Consider the following 24,210-nt stretch of genomic DNA (forward strand, 5'->3'; position numbering starts at 1 on the left):
CTTTAAAGAAAAGACTGTTTTAATTGTTCATGTGAATATGTAGAATTTGTAGCAACTTGCTAAACATTTTAGGGAGAGTTCTCTCCTCTTGAAATATTTAGCATTGAAAGATGTACATGCTTTTAGAGATGCAAGTAGTACATTGAAAAGGTGCGCAAGTTTCATAATAACAGACACAGGCTATGTACTTTTGACCGCAATTTACATTAATTCTGGGATCTGTTGCTTAGTAAGCAAGGAAAGCTTCATCAAAGCTTCTGTGTTTCTGCTCTTTCTCTACTGAGAAGTGCGCCTGAAAGATGGATATATCTTTTTTACGAGATTAGAACAACCAGGCACTGTCTGCAAATGGTTAAGTCATTAGACAGGTTCTCATATTCATCTGTCAGTGGTGTATAGGAGAGAAAGCTGATTTACAGGGATGTCTTAAATGAGGAAGAAAGGAAGGAGAAAGAAGTATGAAGTATATTACAAAGTTTACTATTGTAATCTGCTATTTCAATTATTAGAATTTAGTTATGCTTTAAGTGACCTAATAGCATGAACTATTAACTCTAGGAATTCTATAGATACTGCACAAAGAACCACTGCATATAGATAGCGAAAATAAATCTGCTTCAGATGCTTTGTTTCTCTTATTAATGTTGCTATGTCATAAATTATTCCTCATCTACATCTGTCTGATACAGAATATTAAAATTCCCCTATGAACTTTAACTTTTTTGTTTTCACTGTATGCAACTTATCTCCTCTATATTACTTTTGTCAACACAAACCTTTTGTCCTTTTTTAAATTTTCCTCTTATTGGCCACTACTTTTATGTGTGATCTTTGTCTCTCGTATTAGCAGTGAGTATTTGGTTTAGTAATGTGCCTTAATCTGTTGTTGCTATGCCACTGTCCCCAAGGTAACTTTCCAGGAATAGTATTGCAGCAGGCGCTAATTCTAGCTTTCTGTAGGGGATGACAATTTTTATACATAAAGCCTTTAAAAGCTAGTTTGGCTTATTACTGGGGTAGGAGAGCACTGTAATACAATTTTTTTTTTTTATATATATATACATTTGAGGGACTACAGAAGGGTATAATGGAGGGCATTAGAATTTGTTGTAGAATTTGAAAATGGCAAAATAAATGCTTACAGAGGATCTGGTAGATCATCCTGGTGGTAGATGCCTTTTAAGTAAAAAAAACAAAACAAAACGCCAGTTTTACTTTCCGGAATGTGCAAACGCCGAGTGGAACATAGAGGGAACTCGTTTTCCCCATCTTCCCCGTATTCCAAGTTAGTTCAGTGAATAACTTTTACCCCAACAAATTAATATGATTTCTTCTTAGGAAACACTTAATGCACTTGTTGATCTAAAAATGTTTCTTCCAATTTGAAATTTGCAACTATTTTTTTTGAGTGAGCCGTAATTTTCACAATTGACTAGAAATCCTCAGTCCCCCAGTGCCGCAGGGAAAAAAAAGGAGGAACTACATTTTTAGTGAAAAATCTGTAAGTGCACTCCATAGATCATTACCTCATGGGCCAAAATTAAAGTTATATAAATATGGTTGGCAAAATAGGCCAAAAAACACTCCAAAACTTTTTCCTCATTATCGATGGTCTAATAATAGCCAAAGAATACACATTTCTGGTAATAATATTTATCAACCACAAACCAACATTCAGAGCTAAACTGGACCATTAAAAACCATACTCTTTTGCTTCCTTTTTCTTAGAGCTGTATAAGAAAATGCTTGTTTTTAAAATTTGGAAAAATGGATTTATACATTTAAAGTGAACCTGTCGCCAACAAACTACTAAAAAAAAATATAGATTCAGTACCTTATAGCAGTGGTGGCGAACCTGTGGCAGAGGTGGAACTCAGAGCCATTTCTGTGGGCACTCAGGCCAGGACAGAGTTCACCAAATCCAACAAATCTTCCTACAGTCCCAGGCAAGAGATGCTGATCTCAGTGCTATTTTAAAGCTGTTTGGAACTGTATGAAAAATGAGAAGGTGTTGAAAGAACTGCAATATCTCTGGAGGTCATCCTGCTGGACTCACCATTCTTCCTCTACTGAGAGACCCTGGAGAGAAGCTACAATGTCTGAGTCTGGATTTGCCCTTCTTTTTTCAATTGTTTTGGTTTCCTCAGGGGGCCGATACGATTGAAATATTGGAAGAACAAGTAGCAATAAGTTAATGCTTAAAATGCCACGTTGGCACTTCACAGTAAATAAGCGGATTTTTGTTGTAGTTTGGACACTCTGTCTCCAAAAGGTTCGCCATCACTGCCTTATAGCATACTGTTTAGGTGTCTCAATGTTACTACTGTGCAACTCTGGCCTGTGTATCCACAGCTGTCTCACAGGTGCACCACGCATGTATCAGTAATATGCATGGCGCCAGTGCAAGGCAGAGCTAGTCAGCCGTGCACATCAGAGCAGCTAGCACTGAATTTTCCAAATGGATTTGACAGTGTAGTGACGTGGAGTTAGGGGAAGAGCAGAGGGGCAGACAGAGGGAAAGCGGCCGTGGGGAGGTGGGGAAGCTTGACTGGATCCGAGAGCGCTCCCAGCTCCATGACTGGATACATGAAAGAGAGATTAAAAGTTGCTTTTAACACCACAGCACCAATGTACTTGAACAACAGTAGAAACATTGAGACACCTTAACAGTTATAAGATACTGCTTTTATTTAGTAAATTGGAGGTGACCGATTCACTTTACTTTTCTTTACTTTAACTATATGATAAAAACTAAAGTTTTTAATAAGTTATTGTTAAGAGTGTAAAAGGGTTGTTCAGGATCAAATCATTTTTGGTTACTCTCAGGAGAAGATGTCGAATAAAAAGTGATACTTCCTTTTCTTCTGTTAAACACAACTCCATTATTATTAATTTTTTAAACTTGCCTCCCCTGCTAGTGGCCAAAAATTATTTAATCCCCAACACCACCATATTCATATTCTACAACATTTAAAATGACTACAGAATGCCTGATGAAGAGACCTGTGTAGTCTGGAAAGCTTGCAATTGTTATCACCTTTTTAGTTAGCCAATGAAGGTATCATCAACTGAGGGCTCTCATCTTTTTAACCACTGGCTAGTATGGGATTCCTCATCATCCAACAGAGGCAAATGTTATTGCTTGTGGTGATTTAGCATGTTTTTATCACTCATCAGGAATGCTGTTTGAAGTTATTCTGCCTATGTTTAATTCTATCTTTTTCAACCATGACATGATGTGTAGAAGCAAATGGAATTAATTATTAAATGTGGAGTCACTGCTGACCTGATAGGAGATTAGTATGGACATTGTAGCTGTCAGGTTATCTCACTACACTTGAGGGACTCTGGACAATTGCAGTGCTGATAGTAACGTTGGCAATTTCCCTGCTTTTTCTTTTATTTTTTTGAAGGTCACTGCTAGAGGATTTGGTCCATTGTTACAGTTTGCCTACACTGCGAAGCTATTACTGAGCAGAGAAAACATCCAAGAGGTCATCCAATGTGCCGAATTCCTACGTATGCATAACCTGGAGGACTCCTGCTTCCGCTTCCTTCAGTCGCAGCTCCTAAACAATGAGGATGGCTTGTTTCTGTGTAAAAAAGACACCTCATGCCAGAGTGTGCACAATGAGACTTTTGATTGTGAAGAGGAGACTATGGAATCTGAAACCTCAAAAATATCTTGCCCCAAGGAAAGAGTGCACCATGAGCCTTTCAACTTTGGTTCAGGTGAGAAAGTGGCAGATAGAAATGAAGTTATATTGCCTAATTCCAATATGCAAAGGGAAAACAAAGAAATTGTAGACAAGGATCCAATAATCCGCTACCCACGATATAAGAAATACCAGTTGGCTTGTACTAAGAATGTCTACAATACACCACACAGTACCTCAGGTTTTACAAGCACATTCAATGAACATAACTCTGAAATTGGTCTAAAATCAGGACTTCCTTTAAGCCAGATAAAAAGTGAGCCACGGGACGATGATAATGATGAAGAGAGTGTTACACTTTGCTTGTCTGGAGATGAAAATGACATCAGGGATAAAGAAGGGGATGTTGAGATGGTCAGGAAACAACCCAGCCCTGTTAGTATTGATAACCCAAAATGCTTGTCATCTCCTTCTTCCAATATAAGAAATTTTTTCAGCAGAGAAAAAGGGGGGGAATTTACTGACTTGCCTGGTACTTCACAACAATGTCATGTCAGAAGTCCTTCATGCCCTGTAGAAAAGGGAGCAACTCAGGGTGACCATAAAACTGACTACAACCCTTTCACTGGGAATTACGAACTGTCCTGTGAACCTCACAAAGATTCCTCTAGCTTCCTCATGGCTTCCCCTCTCCGAGGGTCTGGTTCAGAGCTTGCCTCTAAGCATGAAATGGAATTAGACAGGAGAAGTGTCATATTCTCTTCAAGTGCGTGTGACCAAATAAGCACCCCGGTGCAATCATTTTCTGGTGTCAGTTGTTTGGAAAAAGAGTTTTCTGAGCATGTGCCAAAGGGTCTTTGGGCGGGATCTAGCCAGTCTTTACCTAGTTCACATGCCTTTTCTCACAGTGGGTTGATAGCAGACCCGTTGCCAGGAAGGCTACGGCCAAATACTAGTTGTCCTGTGCCAATAAAAGTATGCCCTCGTTCACCACCTTTGGAAACTAGAACAAGGACATCCAGCTCATGCTCCTCATACTCATATGCAGAAGATGGCAGTGGTGGATCCCCTTGTAGCCTTCCCCTCCTTGAATTTTCATCATCTCCTTGTTCACAAGGCCCACGTTTCCCATCAACTGATCACCAAGAAGCTTGTTCGATGGTTGACTCAATCTATAATCAAGTACGACCACAAATAAAGTGTGAGCAGTCTTATGGAACAAACTCAAGTGACGAATCTGGATCATTTTCTGAAGCAGACAGTGAGTCATGTCCGGTGCAAGACAGAGGGCACGAGGTAAGGAATCCAAGCACTACTTGAATTTGTTATACCGAGAATCATATTGTGTTAGAATCTATGAATATATATTAAAGTTAGAACTTCAATATACTGCTATATGTCTACCTATACAGATAGATACTTCTTGCTATAAAGCTATAAGTACCTTTGAAGGAGGTTTGCATTATACACACAGCACATGGTTCTGATCAACTCTTTGGTGCTTTTATTTGCCACATTTGATCTATTTTTATAGTTTCTTCTTCCCAAATATGTGTGTATATTAGACCAGAGCATTATATTGAATTTACCCTTGATTGCTGCATTCCACTATTTTATTCATCCTTAGCATAAGTGACCAATATCACATTGGGGAGCCCCACTGATAAACATAGTCATAGTAAGACCAGAAATGGGCTGGACCAGCACCAGAAACAGAAGTGGACTAGGGAGTCCACATTTAGATCTGAGGGGACCGATCGCCTTCTCAGTGTGGACTGCCATGGCGATCAGTAACCGGAGATCTGATAAAGGGGGCAGTTTACCTCAGAATTGCATAATCAAATCTAAACAAATACATATTTATTTACAAACTTCAAGGGTAAACACCCTCCCTATATCAAACCATGCAAATACCTATTGGTCTCCACCTGGGAAAATATAGGTAAAGAAGGTTGGCGCCGGGAACCTCCTTTTCTACTCTACATGCACATTTGGTTGTGCTTCAAGGTGAGCACCCATTCACTGTTTGTTTTAGACTTAAAAAGATTTCACTCTACTACACGAGGAGAGTGCTCTTGTCCCCTTTTGTTTCCCTCCCTCTGAGACTTCTGAGTTAGAGCAATCCTTGCTCACTCAGCTCTAGTCTCTCCCTCCAGGTTTTCACTTCCACTAAATTGTCCAACTTGCAATTCCGGTGCCAGTCCAGTCCATATCCAGATCTTACTGTGTCTTATATCAATAGCTAATCCACCACATGATGTCTGACTGTTGGGCAGCCAAATCTTCAGTTTTGAAAAAATTCAAGGCTTTATACAAAGAGCTCCTCAGGTAAGCCTCCATCTTTAGGGTGGATGAGAATATTCTCAAGTATCCAACGAAATGACCTTAGAGGGCAATCTTGTCTTGTATTTCCTTTCTACAGCTGGCACTCCAGTGAACACCATTGCTGTTGCACATGCCTTTCACATTACATCTATTTATCACATGACCAGTTTGATGTAAATGGGGCTGAAATACAATACCAAACACAGCGACCGATGGGAGTACTCCTCCCTCCACCACTAATCTAGTTAATAAAAATGAATCTTGTTGTACCCATTTATAGAGAATTCCATGTCCCTGCCATTTTGAGCCCAATTTAACCATAAAGTCCTATAGAATTTGTTTTTGCACAGTCCACACGTACCGTTTTCCTGTAAATCGCACAATGTAACTAGAAATATGGAACAACATATTTATTGAAGGCGTTTTTCTGCAAGCCAACACATAAATTCCTCTAAAGATTGAAACTCCCTTTAACAAATCTATTATACATGTTTGTGATAATTGACTACTGGGTACTTGTACATGAAGTAATATTTTTGTCTTTATACTCCGTGTTCAGACACAATACTCTATGGCAGCCAAAAGAATAGCAGCTTTTGCTGCCCCCACATGAGGAAAGAACCAAGCCAAAACTTAAGTGAACAGATAGGGAAGTACAAATGTTCGTAAACTAATTATTTGGTTTGTCAGACAGTGTTTGGCCCATGTATTTTTTATATATTATTTAATTGAAGTCGTCTTTCATTCCTAAACCACAGTCAAAGGAATGCAAAACAAATATATTACTTGAAAAATATGGGTTGGCCATAGAGTAGCTGCTATTGGTTGAAACAAGGGGGAACAGAATAGGGACAGTCCATTGCTTAAACAAGAAGTCCATGTGCCAAAAAGGTCTCTTCCCAAAATGTTTTCTTTATCTATATCTTTATCTTTATGCTGTTGGTATTTTTGTCTTCAGATATAGCAGTCATTAACTAAAAAGGCAATAGAATATCAAGTCATAAAGCTCGTAGAGAAAGATTGATGGGGTCTTCTGTGATTTTAACAATAATGCCCTATGCTTATGTTATGCCATCAATATTAGATTGGTGGTGCTCCAACCCAAGCTGTTTGAAAGTGCCAAAGCACTTTATGAATAATGAAAAGGTTACAGTGTTAACCACTCAGCACTCTATACATATAGTAGTCCAGGTTTTACCTTTCAATGGTAATACTGACACACTGACATATTCCCTGTTTGTTTTTTTTTTTTTTTAAGGATTTAAAATTATGCAAATGAGCCTCAGGAACTGTGGGCTAGGTTTTAAGGAGCCTGGATCCCCTCAGACTCATTTGCATAATTGTAAAGCCTTTTATTATTACAAAACATTGGCATAGGAAGCTTAAAGAAAGGTGGATCCTGCCAGAGGGAGCACACACCAGTATGTCAGTGTGCTTGGTTTACACTCCTTGATCCTGGTGGTAGATGTCCCTTAAAGCAATGGCAGAGCAGGGACCAATAGACTTTATTGGCTGGGGGGAGTTTCACAGTTATAAATTTGCTTGGGGCCCCAAATATACCTATTCCACCCCTGCAGGTAGAATACATTTGATACATTATTTACATAGATTGCCTTCACCTCATCATGTGATATAATTTAATACAGCTTTTTCTACAACACAAAAATAAACCCTCATGCAACTACTCTGGCTAAATAAATATAAGTTACTGTTCTTGGAATGAATTTAGCTGCTGGACCTTTAAGGGCTAGGAAAGCTTGTACTTAAGAGTTGTTGCTAAAGTATGAGTAATCTATGAGCCGCATGTCCACATCATCAGAGCTAAGTATTGTTGTCCTGTTTAAAGGGCACTGTTCTTTGTTTATTTGGGTGCTTGATTAGCTGATAACCCTCATCACAATGTTACAAAGTCTGCTGTGAACAGGTTGTGTGAAAGGGAGCAAAGAGCAAACTTTACACACTGAAGTAGAAGCCAAAGTCTATTTAGGGAGGTATTATACACATCATTGTTGGAACATTACCATTACCTCCCTCTGCACCTAAATAAGCTTTATTATCAATGTATATTAATGCGTATGACTCATGCACACACTCCTATTCAAAATCTGTCTGTGTTCAGTAAAGAAGGATAACTAAAAAGTAGCTGATAGAAGTCTAAAGAACTTTTTGCTGCTATTTTTATATATATCATTGGACATCTTGCACAAGAATGTTTCCTTAACCAGGGCCACAAACAACTATCCTGTGACCCATTGCTGTGGCCCATGTGTCATCGTTGTATAAGTAACAAACATGGGCAGGATTAGGACCTGGCGGGTAGAATATAAAGGGAATTGGAATAAATGTATATAATTTAACCTATTCTACCTCTTTCAAATGTGACGGCTTGCCTTTGTGTACATTTTCACTGTTTTATTTCTTGAAATAGTAGGAAATGCTACAGTTTTTACTGTTGCCACTATTTTTTTTTTTAATACAGAAAGTAATTCATAAATGATCTGCTTGCCGAATCAGTGTAGGAAAAGAAAGGGGCTGGACAAGCATTGTGGCCGCCATGTGCAGCAAGTAACAATGAGGTATTATATCCAAACGTTTGGCAGCTGGGTCTTGGCCACGCATAGTTACTGGAGTCTTTCCTTGCATTAATGGATTTCAATCACTGCACTGCTATTTAACAAGTTAGGTGTCACAGGTGGAAGACAGATGAGAGATCCCTGACTGTGGCCATCTCTTTTAATGCTGCAAACAACATTGACTTTGGTCTCTGATACTTCATACAGTTGGTACGGAAAGTATTCAGACCCCTTTAAACTTTTTCTCTTTGCAGAGTATTGGTAAGATCATAAAAAAGTGTTTTTTTGCGCATTAATGTACACTGCACACCATCTTGACAGAAAAAACTGAAATGTAGATATTTTTGATAATTTATTAAAGGGAACCTGTCACCAGGGACCTCATTTACTCTAAAGACAGGTTGCAGAAGCCCATCACATCTGCAGAGCAAATATGCCTTTTTGCCTTCTCTAAGTATTTGTATTACGTATACACAGAATATGTGTGTTTTATAACTTACCTTGCACCCTGACAATAACCTCTGTGTAGTCACAGGGGCTGGGCTTTGGTTTCAATGCATTTCAAAAAACAACACATGGCTTGTCTGTCCTGCAGACAGCTCACCTTTGTGCTCCTGTACAGCTCCTCCCTCCTGCTTCTTCACAGCAGTCATAGCTTGGTGAGCTTACATCACTGGGGAAGGGAGGAACTGTACAGAAGTACAAAGGTGGGAGCCTTGAGCTGAGCAGTCTGCAGCACAGACAAGTCACATGTTGTTTTGAAATGCATCCAAACCAAAGCCCAACCCCTGGGACTACACAGAGGATTCTGTCAGGGTGCAAAGTAAGTTATAACACACAATTATATTGTAGTGCAAATGCTTGGCATATTTGCATTGCTGCTGTCATGGGAATCTGTAACATGTCTTTAGTGAAAATAAGGTCCCTAGTGACAGGTTAATCAAGCAAAATATCACATTGTCAAATTCAGACCCTGTGCTCACTATTGAGTAGAAGCACCTTTTGAGCTAGTACAGCCATAAATCTTTATTGGAATGATGCAACAAGTCTGGTTTAGCAGTGCCTGGTTTTCTCCACACATACTGCATAGTATTAACACCAAACAGTCCAATCTTCATCTCATCAGACCAGAGAATCTTATTTCTCATGGTCTGAGAGTCCTTCATGTTATTTTTTGCAATCTGTATGCAGACTTTCATAAGTCTTGCACTGATGAGATTCTTCCTTTAGCACACTCTGCCATAAAACCCTGACTGGTGGAGGACTGCTGAGATTTTGTAGAACTTTCTCCAATTTCCCTACTGCATCTCTGGAGCTCAGCCACCGTGATCTTGGGGTTCTTCTCTACCTCTCTCACCAGGGCTCTTCTCCAACCATTGTTTAGTTTGGCTGGGTGGCTAGGTCAAGGAAGAGTTGTGGTAGTCCCAAACTCTTTCCATTTAAGGATTATGGAGACCACTGTGTTAGGAACCTTGAGTGCTGCAGAAATTATTTTGTAACCTTTGTCAGATCTGTGCCTTGGCACAATTCTGTCTTTTAGCTCCTTTAGCAGTTCCTTAGACCTCATCATTGTCAGGAGCTGTGACATGCACCATGAGCTGCAAGATCTTATATAGACAGGTGTGTGCCTTTCCTAGTCAAGCCCAATCAGTTTATTAAACACAGCTGGACTCCAATGAAGGAGTAGAACCATCCCGAGGAGGATTAGAAGGAAATGTACAGGGTGCGGTCACACGTCGCGTTTGCTGCATGTGTTTAAAAACGCATTGCTACAGCTGAAGAGACATCGCGGTTAACGCATGCGTTTTGTAAACGCAAGCGTTAACAGCTGATTAATTAGAGAAATATCCCTTCAGCTGTAGCAATGCGTTTTTAAACGCATGCAGTAAACGCGACGTGTGACCGCACCCACAGGATGTGAGTTAAATATGAGTGTCACAGCAAAGTACTTGTGACCATGTGATAGTTCAGTTTTTCTTGTTAAATAAATTTGCAAAAATATCTACATTTCTGTTTTTTCTGTCAAGATGGGGTGCAGAGTGTACATTAATGAGGAAAAACATTAATGATCTTGCCAATTGACTGCAATGAAACAAAGAGTTAAAAATGTAATACTTTCCATACCCAGATGTATTTATATGTGCATATATGTACATAGCTCTATCCAAAAAGGGACCAGTGGAGCAATAGTTCAGCTTCTAAAAGTTGCACTTTGCATAAAAAAACTCAACAAAAACTTTCAGCACATATAGGGTCACATTTGCGTTTAAAAACACAACGCTAGTGCCCTGAGACAGGCCTTGTCTCAATCGCATATGCATTTCCATGGAAACACATGCTATACAAGACACTGGGTCAATATCATTCAATATCATTCAATATCATATTGGACCATCAACCTAATGATGACCATCAATCTCTCAAAAAGTACAGAATAATTCCAAGTTATTATGCAATGAAACCATTCAGTACTTAACCCCTGTGGAGGGTGTATGAAGGGGGCTCACGGGCTGAGCCTTCTTCATACAAAGATGGGCTTTGCTGCATGTCGCAGCAAAGACCCATCGCTAACACCCACTGAACCTATTTTGGCCTATGGACACATACTGGTTGCTTTTCTCATCTGGCTTGTATGATTATCGCTGATACCTTACTGAACCATTCTTTTCAACCAGCTTTTTCACACTTTGGTTTTTTCCCAATGTCCAATGTTGTCAGTGAACACACATTGGTTCTGTAAGGTATCAGTGAAAAATAACTGAAGCCAGGAAGAGAAAACCAATGTCTGTGTCCATAAGTCAAAATGGCTTTAGTGAAAAATAACTGAAGGGGGAAAAAACACCAATGTGAATTCACCCAAAGGCTGTTGATTTATGAGACTAACTGGGGAAAAAATTACTGGGGAAGTGTCAGCCTGATTCTAGCTTAGTTACTGAATGCCTCTCAAAAGTAAGCAGTTGTCGCTCTCTAGTGGTGAGAGTCTGGTGCAGAAACACTAAGTTGCTGCTTTGAATGACTGGCTGCATAGTTTTGCATTTGTCATTAAAGTTTCAGTAAAAGTCAGCCATATCACAAATGTGTTATGCTGGAAACATCCGTACAGAAGGTACTTCTGGGACTTTTATGGGAAACAATCTAGAATTTAACTTCACAGTATCATATCCTTACTTTGGATGTCTATTTTGGCACCAGTTTTACAAAATGAAATCTTTTTGCTAAAATATAGGATAAAGACTCCCAAACTACAAAATGTTACATCCGAAGTGACTTGTCCATTGCCGTTTTCAGTTTTTGGTACAGAACCGAAGATACAGGCAGTTCAAGACACAGTTGGATGCACGCTGCAGATAATAAATTCCCTCATAGGAAGGAGTTGGATCTTGGTGACTCTGCGCATTCTCCGCAATATCAGACATAAGACCAGTCCTTATCTGGCGGAGCCAATAGTAAAATAAATAATAGAAAGAACGAGAAACGCGGCCACTCACCATTTAAAAAATCTTCTTTATTTCATCGTCCGTTAAAACAAGTCACATGGCACAGACCAGTCAGGATAGAGGTAGGAGCAGGGGGTTTCGACAAGGCAACAGCCGTTTCACGCTGTTCAGCGCTTTCTCTAGCCTCATAGTAAAAGCAGTTCATTCATGCCCCTACCCCCTCTCCACCATCCCTGTTCTCTGCCTTGATAAGCCCAAAGTAGTGTTCAAGTTGGAAAATGGCCTGAACTAGCAGGAAAGGGAAGATTAATGTGCCTTCTCCGCCAGAAAACTGCCCCAATGTCTTTGATTTACTGTAACTTACATGCTGTTCCGTAATATTACATTGTGTCATTTAACCCCTTAATGCGTGTGATGTAAGCGTCGTCTTCTGGTGTTTGGAGAGTGCTCACAGGCTGTGCCCTCTATAGCCCAGGAGCGTTTGCTGCATATTGCAGCAAACACCCACTGGTAACACCCGCAAAGTTGTCCAGCGGCATTAAAAAGCTGCAGCGCGTGGGCGCTGCTATGTTGGCTTGGAACAATGCTCCCTGTGATGTCATCAGGGAATGGCGATCCATTGCTATGACAGCCTCGGGCACACAAAGACCTGAGGCTGTCTAGTTTCACACCATTTATTACAATGTGTGATTTGCACATTGTAATACATGATGTGGAAACCCCCCATATACTGCCTACTGTAGTGTGGCAGTTTATGGTAGGATGAATCAGACAACCTACGGTGAAAGTACCAAAAAATACAAATAAAAAAAGTAAAAAAAAAATAAATGAAAATTTAAATCGCTCCCCTTTCTCTAGAACTGATACGCATATAAAAACATTAACAATTATAAATATGTTTGGGTGGTTTTAATTTTTGTAAATGTATGAAAACATTATAAAATCTGTATAAATTTGGTATCCCCGTGATTGCACCAACCCTAAAGAATAAAGTAGGCATATAATTTGGAGTGTACAGAGAAAGCTGTAAAATCCAATCTCACAAGAAAATGGTTCAAATGCATTTTTTTACCAAATTCACTGCATTTGGAATTTTTTCCTGCTTCCCAGTACATGGCATGAAATATTACATACAATCACTATGGAGTGCAATTTGTTTTGCAGAAAACAAGCCCTCATACAGCTTTTTACAATGAAAAATGTTATGGATTTTCGAAGGTGGGGAGTGAAAGATGGAAACACAAAAATGAAAAAGGGCCTGGTCGCTAAGGGGGGATCTATAACATGAACCCCTAAACTGAGATTACAGCATTGTATTTTTTATGTTTATTAAAAGGTTTACCTCTTTCTTTAAGTACCCAGTAGTAATGCTAATGCATTGAAGTTTTTTTTTTTGGGGGGGGGGGGGGAGTGGAATGGTCGTCTTACTACAGTCCTGTAACTGTGAAGCCTAACAAAGTCCTCTATGGCAGAATAGTTCTGTGCTGCACATGCCATGAGGCTGACTCATATCGTGTACATTTTGTCATAACAATTGAATCAGTAAAATGTATGTCTTTTGGAAATATGTAGTGTTTAAAATGTGCTTTACTATAGTCAGAGCTTGAAATAAAACTTTGATTTCTAAATATGCCTTCTCTGACAAAAGGTTTTTTTTTTTTACATTACAAGTTAATTAGTCTTTGACAAGTGTCAGTCTCTTCCCACACGCATCTCTTAAATTTTTTACCTGGATTTTAACTCTTGAGCTGCATGACAGAATTATAGACATACACTTTTCAGTTACATTACCTTGGTATGCCCTGTCTTTCACTGTAGTTAAGTGATTAGAATTAGCCACCCACATTACTGTGAATTAAAAAGTCTTTAGCCTTCTATCTGTGTCTTGGCTATCAGCAACCTGTGCATTTGAACAGGGAACCAGGTAGGTGCCCATAAATAGTCACATGTGCCTCCAGTCCTTGTACTGGTGTCCTTAAGTTGAATATACACTGTTAAAAATACAGTGGTTATATTTAGAAGACACAATGTAACTCCAAGTCATTCACACTTGGAGAACACTACTTTAGTGTATGAAGGGATCTGGCAGTGTTACCAGAGCACCTCCATGCTGCACATTCACAAGCTGTTGGTGTGTAAGTAGCACTACCCCCTCCCACTGTGTGCTGAAACTTCCTCTGCTGCAGTGGGATTACATCAGGAACAGAAAGGGGTGAGAAGGGGGGAAGGGGAGACAGTGTAACAGCCTGTGAAGCGGCAGCACAAAGGAGCTCTAGTAACACCCTAAGGGGCCCTTTAGGCTCATTAACATATTTTTTAAAGTTAATTTTAGAAGCAAGGAGTCCGTGCATAACAGATTACCTCAGTCACAGCGCCTGGATCTGAGTTAATGTATCTGGTTGATCATGCTCGACTTTCATGGTAGATTTCCTTTAACTTCTTCATGCTTAGTGACAGATCTATCCGTCGCAGAGCTGAGTGACGCTCAGTGATGGTTATATTCGTCTCTGAGCTGATGCCGTCATCAGAGCTGAGTCAGCATCAGTACCGACAGAGTATCCGCTGTAACTAACACCTTAGATCCCAGTGTAACACCTGCAGAGAGAGTCTTCTCCAATGAAGGGTGTTTTAAAACTGTTAATTTCCATTACATTAATTACAATGCAGCATTCAAAAGGTTCAAATCTTCCTTAAAGCATTTTTTTAATAATTTGAGGGATGTACTTTTGAAAATGCAGTGATTCATATGGGATTCTAATTTATATTTATAATAATTTATATTTTAAACCCAAAATTTAAACAGAAAATTTGTAAGTGGTCTTACGTCATATTAGAATAAAAGGACATTTAATAAATGAAGTTGAGATATGGGAAATGTTATTAAGTAACAAGTTTAACTATCGGTCTTAAAAAGCAAAATATATCAAATTTTGAAAATTACAAATTTTGCAAAAAACTCGGCAAATTTAAATTTTAAATTTACCACTGCGATGAAGTACAGTGTGTCATGAAAAAATTATCTCAAAATCTTTTTGGTAAGTTAGTGTTCAAAAGTTCTAACCATATAAAGCAGCACATGTCAGATTATGAAAATAGAGGCTGAACCTCAACGTACTAGATGGTAGCGTCCTATGTGCGGTGAAAAGGTAGTATACAGGGTGGGCCATTTATATGGGTGTTGACGACGGTGGCCATTTTGAAGTGACATACATTAATTACTACATTCTTTCAAGAGTTATTTAAACATTTATGGCAACTTAAAAAATGTGTTCAAAGTGCTGCTCATTGTGTTGGATTGTCAATGCAACCCTCTTCTCTCACTCTTGACACTGATCGCAACTCCACAGAAGAAATTTTAGCACAGGCTTCCTGTATCTGTTGTTTGCAATGCTGCACATATTGTATCTTCAGATGACCCCAAAGCTAAAAGTCTAAGGGGGTTAGATTGGGCTACCTTGATGGCCATGCAACTGACCCACAACGACCAATCCACTTTCTAGGGAACTGTTCATGTAGTAATGCTCGGAGTTTTGAGGTCATCTTAACCTTTTCACAACCACTCCACATAAAGATACAGCAGCTTTTACTGTGGCAGATTGCCAAAATGACGTTAATATACGTCATAACAGTAGCCACATTCAAATGGCTATATCTCCTGAACCTTGGTATCTCCGGTTCTGTTGAGCATCCATACACAATCCATATATCATATGAAAGGGAAACTCTTCTGTTTAATATGATACAAATTTTGTTTTTAGGTGTAAGGTTTGGGAGAGATAGGAGTTTGAAGTGTGCCCCCCTCCAGCCTGTCAGCAGAAGGCAGAATATAGAAGGAGCTGCAGGAAACACTTTCACTTTTCATTATTGCAGAAGTACAAGTACCCTCTGCATCTGTAGCTGAACCTGGGGAAGAGTGATTGAATAATTAAAAAAGAAAGTTGGATCCAAATGGCCAACGTTAGAATGGCCACCGTGGTCAACACCCATCTTGAAAAGTGAAGTGAAGAGACCCATGTTGGGACTTTGAAAAGATGTGATTAATTTTTAATAAATTCAAATAAAGTACACCAAAAGTCACTGCATAAAAGGGTATTGCCACGCCTATTACAACCTAGGTTATATATGTACATAACAATATTTGGTCCTTGTGGTAAAAGTCATTGAAAAAGAAAACAGAAACGCTAAAACCACCAAAACAATTTAAACCAATATTTAAAAATATGTACCCCAAAAATTATGCCAATACAAACTAAAAAAAAAGTTATCCTGCGAACAAACAAGCCCAAACACAGCCTGTAGGCAGAAAAATAAAAATAATTATGAGCCATGAAATGTAGTGCCACGCTGAAAATATAAAAAGTCCCTTTTGAAAGTTGAGGGTAAAAAAAAATTACTAATGGGGTTCGACTTCCTGGCTGAAAACAGGTGGATCACTTAAGGGTTACAAGGTGTGCCCCATTCTCCATGTGATTCTCCATGGCCACTTTCTTCCTAAAATAGCTCCACAATGTGTGGTATTGCAACCATGTATTTCTATACAGCTCAGCTGCGATATTCATATAAACCATGGGGAGGGAAACAGCCATGTATTTAAAACCACTTTTTTTTCCCCTCTCGTGAAGTTTTATTGAAACGGAAAGCAAATAGGTTATTTTACAAAACATTGCCCACCCACAGTTTGGGCTATACATGGTTCGTCACACAGGACAGTCAGAGCAATACAGATTACAGTTTGTGTTTTCCAATAAAATTATGGTTTCATTAATCTTCATAAGTTTCATTAATCTTCATTTGAATTTTACTTTATTCAAATGGTTGGACGCAATACACCACATCCAATGATAACAAATAACAGATTAATTAAACAAACTATTGTATTGCCCATTTTGTTCTACCGCTCACTTCTCTTCTAGTTGTTTTTCCTTCATTTGTGCACTGGCTGCCAGTCGAAGTCTGCAGTTTACACAGAGTTCCCTTCAAGCTTCCTGTGTGGTACCATGCAGTATGTTGAAATTTGTGTATAATTTCCCTGATTTCTTCATCTGTAAGACATTTAGTTTTGAAAATTCAGCACTTTCGGAAGAAAGTTTTTGTTTTTATGTCCCCCCTTCTTTTTGCTTCCCTCCTGTCTACCTGAAGGTAATGTTTTACGGTGTCATTTGTTACTGTTGTAGTCGAGAGGATAGCCTCTAGCCAGTGGTTAAACAGACTCCTTTTTCCACTAGCAATGTTATATGTGTGATGGGTCTAAATGTGAGTGTCTCTTCCTTATCCTCCCTTTTTGAACTGAGGGAATGAAAAAGCAAGGACATTGGATTCAGGGGGACGGTATCCCTATAAGTGGTTTGAAGGAAGTTTTGTATGGTCCTCCAGTAATGTTGCACATTCTGGCAGGACCACATGGAATGATAAAGGTCTGCCCCATGTAGTGTGCATTTCGGACAGGCCACTAGTCGTTCAGGTTTCTGTGAATTAAAAGGTAGATTAAAGCCATATATCGCTGTATGGAGTAATTTCCCTCCACCTTTCATTTAACACCCATCTCCTAACTGTTTTCCATCCTTGTAGCATTCGGTTTGAAGCGTTATTCACCCTCAGCTTCTTTTCCCAATAAGGGAAACTCAATTGTGGAGCTTCTGATTCTCCCCCTCTCCTTATTATGTGGCATAGGCTAGATGGGGTCCTTCTACAGCTTTGTGATCCTAACATGTCTTCAAATTTATTGGTCCTCATTTTGCTCGCCACGTTTTGTAGCCTAGTTCTGCAAAATGATTGTAATTGTATCTGTGGGAATTCCTGTCCTCTTGGTAATGTGTATTCAGTAGTGAGTTTTTCTAATGTTTTTATCCTTGCCTCTGAGTTATCAAGATATCCAGGCAGAGAAGCTGCACTCCATCAGTTTCAAATCTTTGTTCACTTGTGGACAAAAAGCAATGTTTCAGCTAACTCAATGTAGCCATTTTCAAGCATAGTGAGACAGTGTTACAAGGCAGGTTTAAATCCCTCGCAGGATATGACATCATTATGAATTAGTGACAAGAGAATGAATGAATGTTTTACATATCAGTGTCAAAAAGATGTGCATAGTATATAAGTGAATATAAACATTTGAGTGAAATACAATATGATCCATTGCAGATAAAAAAAATATATATATATATATATAAGCATAAGTTACCAGGAAGACTAACACCCCCACGTGCCGGCATATCATTGTTTATAAACATTGTAAAAGCCCATGCCCACTGGTTGCTATGAGACCAGGCACATTTCAACACTATCTTTTTTTTCTGCCATGTTGCAAGTGCCACACATTCTTTCAGTTGGATATTACAATCGGAGGGACCCAGTGTCGGGATCACAGCATGTATGGTCGAAAGCGGGTGGTCTGATTCTGGAGGTAACCCCGGCAACGCGCTTGGAGGTTAATTCGAGTGGAGGTGCACCGTGGGCATATCACTTCTGGACAGATCGTCAATGAGAAATAGTATTACCTCAGAGACCAATTGCTACAATATGCCCAAAATACACTTGGGATTCCCTCACCTGCATATCCTCTGACTGGCGATACACACCTCTTTCCCTATTCCAATATGGCCGCCGACATAACAGGGGTAGTCTTTCGATAGCTACAGGAACTCTTTTGTTGACAGTGCCGAGACTAGAAGTGAGCGATCGCTAAGTCCGAGTGCAGCCCTTAGTACATACAGTTATGGCCTCTTGCCAAGGGTTTTTGGAGTGTGGCAAAACCTGTAGATTTATTTTACGCTTCAATGCCGTGGCTTGCGTGGTGGTCTCATAGCAACCACCGGACATGCGCTTTTACAATGTTTACAAACAATGATATGCCGGCATGTGTGGGTGTATGTCTTCCTGGTAACTTATATTTATATATTTTTTTTTATCTGCAATGGATTGTATTGTATTTTACTCAACTGTTAATATACACTTATGTACTATGCACATCTTTTTTACACTGATATGTAAAACCATTCATTCTCTTGTCACTAATTGATAATGATTTCATATCCTGCGAGGATTTAAATCCGCCTTGTAACACTGTCTCACTATGCTTGGAGATGGCTACATTGAGTTAGCTGAAACAATGCTTTTTGTCCACACGTAAATAAAGATTTGAAACTGATGGAGTGCTGTTTCTCTGCCTGGATATCTTGATAAACCTTGAGTCGGACCTCGCTAGCTTGCTCCCGCAACGGATTATAATCTTATTCATATACACTGTGCCACCCTTCATTTCTTGATTCTTGCCTCTGAGTTATGTCCCTAGGGGTCTGTATTTCGCTCATCCTCCAGTTTGAGAATAGATTGCTTGTGCGTCCTGGCAAAAACTAAGGATGAGACCATAACGGTGAATGTTTAGAAGTAAAAAAACGTGTCTCCGAATCTTTTTTGTAGCATCTTCCAAGTCATAATGGTGTCTCTTATGAGCTTGAAGTGTTTTGCTTGATTGGCATGTTGGCTAGGCTAGTATGTAATAAGGCTCCTAGGCTATGTGGTTGAACCATTGCTCCCCCAAGGCGGGTTTTAGAGTAGTGTGACGAGTCGTACAGCCAGCCAATGACTTGCCTACATAAGCAGGCGAAGATGTTTTCCCTAATAGCTGGAAAGTTAAGACCTCCCCCCTTCACATCAATATGTATTCCCAAATACTTTATATTAGATTCCGCTATTACCACCGCTAGCATTTTCAGACTGGTTTGTCGTGTAGGGCTTACCGCATCTAGACACAGTAGCCCACTTTTTGTTGGGTTTATCTTAAAAACAGACATAATACCGAAGTCCTGTATTAATGCAAATATCTTTCTCACCATTTCTGTTGGTTTGGTTATAAAAACTAGTATGTTTTCAGCAAAAATTGCTGTTTTGACCCTACCCGTCCAAATTTTGATTCCCAAGCCCACTGTTTCATTTTGTAACTTTCTAGCTGGCGGCTCCAAGGCCAAAATAAAGGACACCTGTCATCAGGTCTCTGCCACTAGTCCTGTCACTACTCCCTGTTGGAGCAGCTCACAAGGATCCCATCCCAGCCTTTATCTAGTTATTTCATACATTAATCATTATAAAATCATCTATTCTTTATTATGTAAATGAGGCTGGTCACATGGTCAGAGGCAGTGATGTCACCCCTGTTACCCCTCCCCTCTCCTCCCCCTGCTCATGTCTGTGTGTAATGTATAGTAAAGTATTGCTGGTATCTGCGCTGCATCTGCTGACATGCTGCATCCTCCTAATACACAGAGACACAGACATCAGCTACACATGAATCTGACATGTTCTGCTGTAACATGGCTGCCTGGAGCTGCTGTATCTCTCCTAAACACACACATACACACACAGGCTGCAGGGGGTGTGGCCACCAGCACCAGGAAACACATCATTATACAGCCTTACATCATTAAACAGGCTGTCAGTCATGCACTGGGGGTGTGGCTGTGCCTCCCACTCATGAATAGAGTGGACAGCTTGAATATGCTAATGCTTCATTGGACATTTCACAGGTCATTTGCATACAGCTTTAGGACCTCATTGCTTAGGTTTACAGGCATGTAGAGGGACAATGAAGGGATAGAGGCAATGCTCTCTAATGGCAGTTTATGAAAATATATTTAGTTTAGGGGGGTTATTTTGCATGACGGGTTCTCTTTAAACAATAGTGGGGAAAGTGGGCATCCTTGACAGGTGCCCTTACACAGCTTGAATTGAGCAGACCTAAAGCCTAGAGAGTATACATTTTTGCCATAGGATTGGCGTATACTGTTGATAGGAAGGTGTGGAAGCGTAATTGCAAACCAAATTTGGTAACTACTTGATACAACCAGTGAATGTTATTAAAAGCTTTTTCCGCGTCTAGGGCTATCATTGCCCTCCAATCAGCTGCCGCTGGTTGGAACCTCACCTCATCTAAGGCTGCCAAAACTTGCCGCATGTTGGAAACCGCAGCCCGTCCCTGTATGAATCCCACTTGCGATGGGTCAATTAGATGTGGCATAATGGTCGAGAACCTTTTCGCTATAAATTTTGTGATAAGTTTAAAGGAAACCTACCATTTTATTTGATGCGTTATGAAACAACGCAAGCTTCAGAATGGTATTGCTACACTGATGCAGGATCATATCTTGTTTAATCCCTGAGCTGAGTGATTTTGCTGAAAAAAACAATTATACCATTCAGGACCTTGGGAAAGCTGGGACAGACTGGCTTACACATTACACATGAGCTTGGAATTACAAATGGCTGCAGCACTAATCAACCTGAGCTGGATCACTCATCCACAGCAGCTGGGGGATGGTGCAGCAATTGATTATTCTGTCTGTCAGGAAGAGAACTGCAGGAGATGATCATGCAATTAGAGGGAAACTCTCCTGCTATGAGAAGCGGCAAAGTCAGCACCAGAGCAGCCATAGAAGCCACATAGCTTCATTATCATAATGTTATATCTGTGTTTTCAGCAAAACCACTTAGCACAGGGATTAACCAAGATATGATCCTGCATCAGTGTAGCTACAGCATTCTCAAGGTATGTTTGCTTCATAATGCATCAAATCAAATGGTAGGTTTCCTTTTAAGGTCCTGGTTGATCAGTGATATCGGTCTGTAAGACCCTGGCAGAGTTTAATCCTTTCCTTCCTTGGGTAGGACTCTGATAAAGGCCAAGTTGGCCTGCTGTGGTATGGGTTCCTCTCTCATTATAGAGTTGAAATATGTCGTCAGGGGAGGCGCGACCTGTGCCTTCAGGCATTTATAAAATTCAGTTGGGAATCCATCCAGCCCTGGTGATTTATTATAGTTCAGCTCTGTAATTGCTGAGCACCTCCTCCACAGCAATGTCTGCGTTTAGAGAGGCTAGTTGTTCTGTGGATACTGTTGGTAAGGTTAAAGATGCTAAATATGTCACCCCTTTCCTGCTTGTGTCTAGGCTGCTGTATGAGTATAATGCTTCATAGAAGCTTTTAAATATTGTTAGTATCTCTTTTGGGTAAGTTTGTATTTGGCCCTTTGGTCTTTGAGTGTCATAATGTGGCTCGGTGGTCGTTTCCCTTATTCCAGGTACGCCAGTAGGTGTTCTGATTTATTTCTGAATAGGAAAAGGTCTGCGTCCTATATTGATTTGTGTATTTTCTCCTTCTGTTCTAATGCCCTATCATTAGTTGCTCTTGCTTCTTTCCATTTTGTCATGTTTTGTGCGGAAGGGTTGCCTAAATAGTCTGTGTATGCATTTTTGTAGGGTATGACTTGTTTCTTTAAATTAATTAATTGCAGCTACCTGTGCTGATATGCGGTCGCATAGTGTGGCTTTGGCCGCTTCCCAATAAATTGCTGGATTAGTGCTGTTATTTTGGTTACAGAACTCTTATTCTGTACAAACGCATCATCTTTAGCTAAATAAGTTGGGAAGCGCCAAATATAATCTGAACCTTTCCTATGCATATCTTCTAGTGAGACCGTCACTGTGGCATGATCAGAAATTATTAATTGTTCTATTTCTACTGTTTGGACTCTGGTTTACACCGAGGGTCTTGTTAGAATATAGTCAAGGCAGGAGCAGGTTTGATGAACTGCTCTGTGGAAAGTATATTCCCTACTGTCCAGGTTAAAATACCTCCATACGTCTTCTAGGCCTTATTCATCTCTTAGTTGCCACAGGTTTGTTGACGTTGCAATGTCTTCTGCCCCCCCCCCCCCTTCTAGATCTGTCCTGCCTTGGATCTTGTGGCTAGCAGTTGATCTGTTAATTTTATGTAAAAGGGGAGTTGCTCCCGATTTGGAGCATATATGTTGTACATGCTATAGATGTCTGCTGGTGTGTCTAACATGACCTGGAGAATCCGACCCCTGTTGTCTATGGTGTGGGAGAAAACTTGTATGCGTGCTTGCTTGGCTATCAGCATCACTTCTTCTCCCCTCCTACTTGTTGACGCCGCCCCTTTGTTACCCAGTAACGCTACATACGTCTCAGATCTGCCACTTCTAGGTGGGTCTCTTGAAGGAAGGCCAAATCTACTCTTAGTCTCTTTAGGTGTTTAAGAACTGATGATCGCTTCTGTGGTTTTCTAAGGCCTTTTATGTTCCAGGTCACTATTATCATATTGGTATCCTATTAATATTGGGTAAACTCCGTCGGTTTGTTTAATTTCTTAAGTTGTACCACCGGCAATTACCCGTGATGAGGTGTGGAGTTGATGAGGCGAGCAAATAAACACACTTAACAAAACTAACAATAAAACTGTCATCCTTATAACATGGTTTACATACTAGGATGTTAAATTCATTTCCTAACCCTTGACTTATATCTAGACCCATGTGGAGCATCTCTTTAGTGGACTTCTCTGCATACCCAGCATGGGCGGATAAATCTTGGCACATCGTTACACGTTATATATGTCTCCACCCTCTATATTCGCTCGCACCTTTCCTTGACCACGAAGGCTTTTTGTTACCTTGTATATTGATATTCTATTATAGTCCCATCGTACAAGTTTAAATACACAGGCACATACATGTAACATAGGCGTTATTGTCCTGTGAAATTGTTTTATATATTGCAGGTACAATTTGCATGTAGTTCGTGTGTGTGAAGGTTCCTACTACATGGCTTTGGATTGCTATCTGGTCCTCTTCGGTTGGTGTCTCCTCCTTTTCTCTCTGAAGACCCTAGTCTTTGTCTTTGCGTGTGTTCTCCTTTTTGTTCTCTAGCTGTCTCTGTCTCGTTGACTCCTGCGTGCCTGGACTGCTGCATGGACGTTCCTCGTCAGGTTTAGAGTCCCTCCAGGTCTGTAGGCTCTCTAGCGTGGACTCTGCGTCTTTTGGGTCCACAAAGTGCGGGGAAAGCCATCCGGATGTGTCACCTTCAGCATAGCTGGATTTACGTTTGTATAATTCTGTGCAAATGACACTGAATGCCCGTTGTTTTCTAGTGAGATCTGCTGAGTAATCAGAGAAAATTAGGATTGCAGTGTTTTTAATGTGCAGTGGGCTCCTCATTGGGGCAAAGATTGTGGGCAAAGATTGTATGCAGCATGTTTCCTTTTACCATCTTTGGCAGGCCCACAATTCTCAGGTTACTGCGTCTGGACCATCAACCTTTTCTGTGAGTCTAGCATTGTCAGCTAGGAAATCTTTAATTTTTGCCATTGTTCCTGCCAGGTAATCCTCTAACGCGGAGATACTTTGTTCTGCGTCCTCTCTCCTGTTTGTATT

General features: G+C 40.1%; 1 protein-coding gene across 3 annotated transcripts in view; it reads left to right on the forward strand.

The window, feature by feature from the left end:
• BACH2 (BTB domain and CNC homolog 2) overlaps positions 1 to 24,210 on the forward strand; it is a 204,919-nt gene that overhangs the window by 159,496 nt on the left and 21,213 nt on the right. For all 3 annotated transcript variants that reach the window (XM_072141946.1, XM_072141948.1, XM_072141947.1), the window contains one exon: positions 3,414 to 4,952. In XM_072141946.1, coding sequence (XP_071998047.1) covers positions 3,414 to 4,952 — 1,539 coding nt within the window. The remainder of the gene's footprint in view (positions 1 to 3,413; positions 4,953 to 24,210) is intronic.

This window comes from Engystomops pustulosus, chromosome 3 (assembly GCF_040894005.1).
Source record: "Engystomops pustulosus chromosome 3, aEngPut4.maternal, whole genome shotgun sequence".
In the NCBI taxonomy this organism is placed as follows: domain Eukaryota; kingdom Metazoa; phylum Chordata; class Amphibia; order Anura; family Leptodactylidae; genus Engystomops; species Engystomops pustulosus.